Source organism: Berghia stephanieae, chromosome 11, assembly GCF_034508935.2.
Source record: "Berghia stephanieae isolate SIO BIC M18660-M18661 chromosome 11, UCSD_Bste_1.3, whole genome shotgun sequence".
NCBI classification, from domain to species: domain Eukaryota; kingdom Metazoa; phylum Mollusca; class Gastropoda; order Nudibranchia; family Aeolidiidae; genus Berghia; species Berghia stephanieae.
Window position 1 is genome coordinate 22,320,789 of NC_088370.1, and position 2,500 is coordinate 22,323,288.

At 34.9% G+C, this 2,500-nt stretch overlaps 1 protein-coding gene across 4 annotated transcripts in view; it reads left to right on the forward strand.

Moving 5' to 3' along the window:
• The window catches only part of LOC144956309 (solute carrier organic anion transporter family member 4A1-like), a 71,069-nt gene that overhangs the window by 38,036 nt on the left and 30,533 nt on the right, over positions 1–2,500 (forward strand). For 2 of the 4 annotated variants that reach the window (XM_078886804.1, XM_078886802.1), the window contains one exon: positions 1,804–2,196. In XM_078886804.1, the coding sequence (XP_078742930.1) occupies positions 2,005–2,196 (192 nt within the window). In that variant the 5' untranslated portion in view covers positions 1,804–2,004. The remainder of the gene's footprint in view (positions 1–1,803; positions 2,197–2,500) is intronic. The other 2 variants (XM_078886803.1, XM_078886805.1) reach the window with 1 other exon arrangement.

Genomic DNA, 2,500 nt, shown 5'->3' on the forward strand with positions numbered 1-2,500 from the left:
CATCCGCAAGTATAACGGACCAACACACAAAACTGTGTGTATCCATGAACGTTTATAGTCAAGTTAATACAGTTCAGTGAGCATTACTCATAAATGCGGATGACAAAAAACAATAACAAAGACCTGAGTGACGTCATCTTCGAACTATCTGTAGTTGACCATACTCCCATTTTTGTGATAAAACCAAAAGCTAGAGGTGCCTAAACTAGCTAATAAGATGGATAGAAAGATAACGTGAGTAAATCCCTTATATATGAATAACATTTCCTCACTTTATTTTCTATCCATCCCATTTCATGACATGTTGCATTGATTGTCAACAGAAAACATAAACAGGAAATTACCTAACTTATTTCCTTGTTTAGATTATAGTTTTGATATATAGTCTTGAATAGAATTTTTGTTGAACGGAAAAGTAGAATTGTAATTGGAACTTTCCATTGTGTAAAAGAACTATTCATATTATGATGATAAATATAACACTTGTATAGTGCGCAAAATCCACTAAATATGCTCAAAACGCTTTATAAGGGTCCGTGACCAGCAGCAAGACGTAACATGAAGAATGAGACATCGCGCCTGTTAGGTGATATTACAATTTTTTTCCCGACAGAACGCTGTTATGTTAACGGCCAGGTACCCATTTTACACATGAGTACGGTGACAGAAGGTGAGTAAAGAGCCTTTTCCAAGGACCTAGTGTCATACCACAAGACCACATATGCGCACTACATTATGCCAGAGAATCATTTCAAGTTTTGGGTCGACTTGTCCTTAGGATGAAGGATCGTTGACCCTTCCTGGATCGGTAAATTATTCATCAATCCATCGCTTTGATATCTTTTGTTAACCCCCCCCCCCTTCACACACACACACACACACACACACACACACACACACACACACACACACACCCATGACCATTATAATTCATCCTTTCCGTGTGACTCTTTGTACTTGATAAGAAATGGATAATTTATTTGGTTTTACCTGAGCACAAAAGAGTCTTTTGCTAGACCTGCCGTCAAATAGACTAATCTTTGTAAGGGAGGATATTTTAGATATGTTTATTATATATTCTTTATATAATCAGTTATTACTTGGTCATTTGATCTTTTTATTTTTCCAAATGGAACCATATTCTTCTTCTTCTTCTTCTTCTTCTTCTTCTTCTTCTTCTTCTTCTTCTTCTTCTTCTTCTTCTTCTTCTTCTTCTTCTTCTTTTTTTTTCTTATTACTTCTTTTACTTTTCTTTTTCTTTTATTATTTTTTTTTTTTTTTTACTTCTTTTCTTTTTTCTTCATTCTCTCGTCTCATCTTCTTTTCTTTTCTTCTTTTTTTTCTTTTCAACTTCTTTTTTATTCTTCTTCTTTTTGTCTTCTTCATTCTATTCTTACTTTTTTTCTTTCTACTTCTTCTAGATATATGTTTATATAATTCTTTCAATCTACTCTTCTTTCTTCTTCTTCTCTTCTTCTTACTGACCTTCTTCTCCTTCGTCTTCTTCTGCTTTCTTCTTCTTCTTCTTCTTCTTCTTCTTCTTCTTCTTCTTCTTCTTCTTCTTCTTCTTCTTCTTCTTCTTCTTTCTTCTTCTTCTTCTTCTTCTTCTTCTTCTTCTTCTTTTCTTCTTCTTCTTTTTCTTCTTTTATTATTATTATTATTATTATTATTATTATTATTATTATTATTATTATTTATTATTATTATTATTATATTATTATTATTATTATCATCATCATCATCATCGTCGTCGTCATCATCATTATTACTATTATAACATTCCATTTTTTTTTTCTTTTTCAGAACTTATTGGAAGTTTTATTGGTTTTATTTTTGTCTTAAACAAATCAGGATATATAAATTCTGGATACATTTTTATTCTATAAAGGATCTATTGCTGAAAGTGACAGAGTGAAAGAAATATAATAAGTATATGATATAAGAATATACAGTGTTACCAAAAACTCAACACATCAAACAAAACATACGTCATCGCCATCCAAAATGGCGCCCCATAAGGAGTACTTAGACGACGAGACGGCCTATGGCGATAAGAGCAACGGGAAACAACCGGAAGAAATCGCAATGATGCCTAAGATCGGCTGGAGTGATGGCAAGGGCAGTTACAATAACGGCGATTTCTCAAGTGAAGATCAGTATTGTGGGACCAGTTTTTGTAAACCGGGAATTTTACAGGTTGGTTCCTCTCTCTCTCTCTCTCTCTCTCTCTCTCTCTCTCTCTCTCTCTCTCTCTCTCTCTCTCTCTCTCTCTCTCTCTCTCTCTCTCTCTCTCTCTCTGTGTCTCTCTTTCCTCTCCCCCCCTTCTCTCTCTCTCTCTCTCTCTCTCTCTCTCTCTTTTCTCTCTTTCTTTCTCTACCCCTCTCTCCCTCTCACTCTTTATCTCTCTCTCTCTTTCTCTCTCTCTCTCTCTCTCTCTCTCTTTCTCTCTCTCTATCTCTCTCTCTGTGTCTCTCTTTCCTCTCCCCCCCCCTTCTCTCTC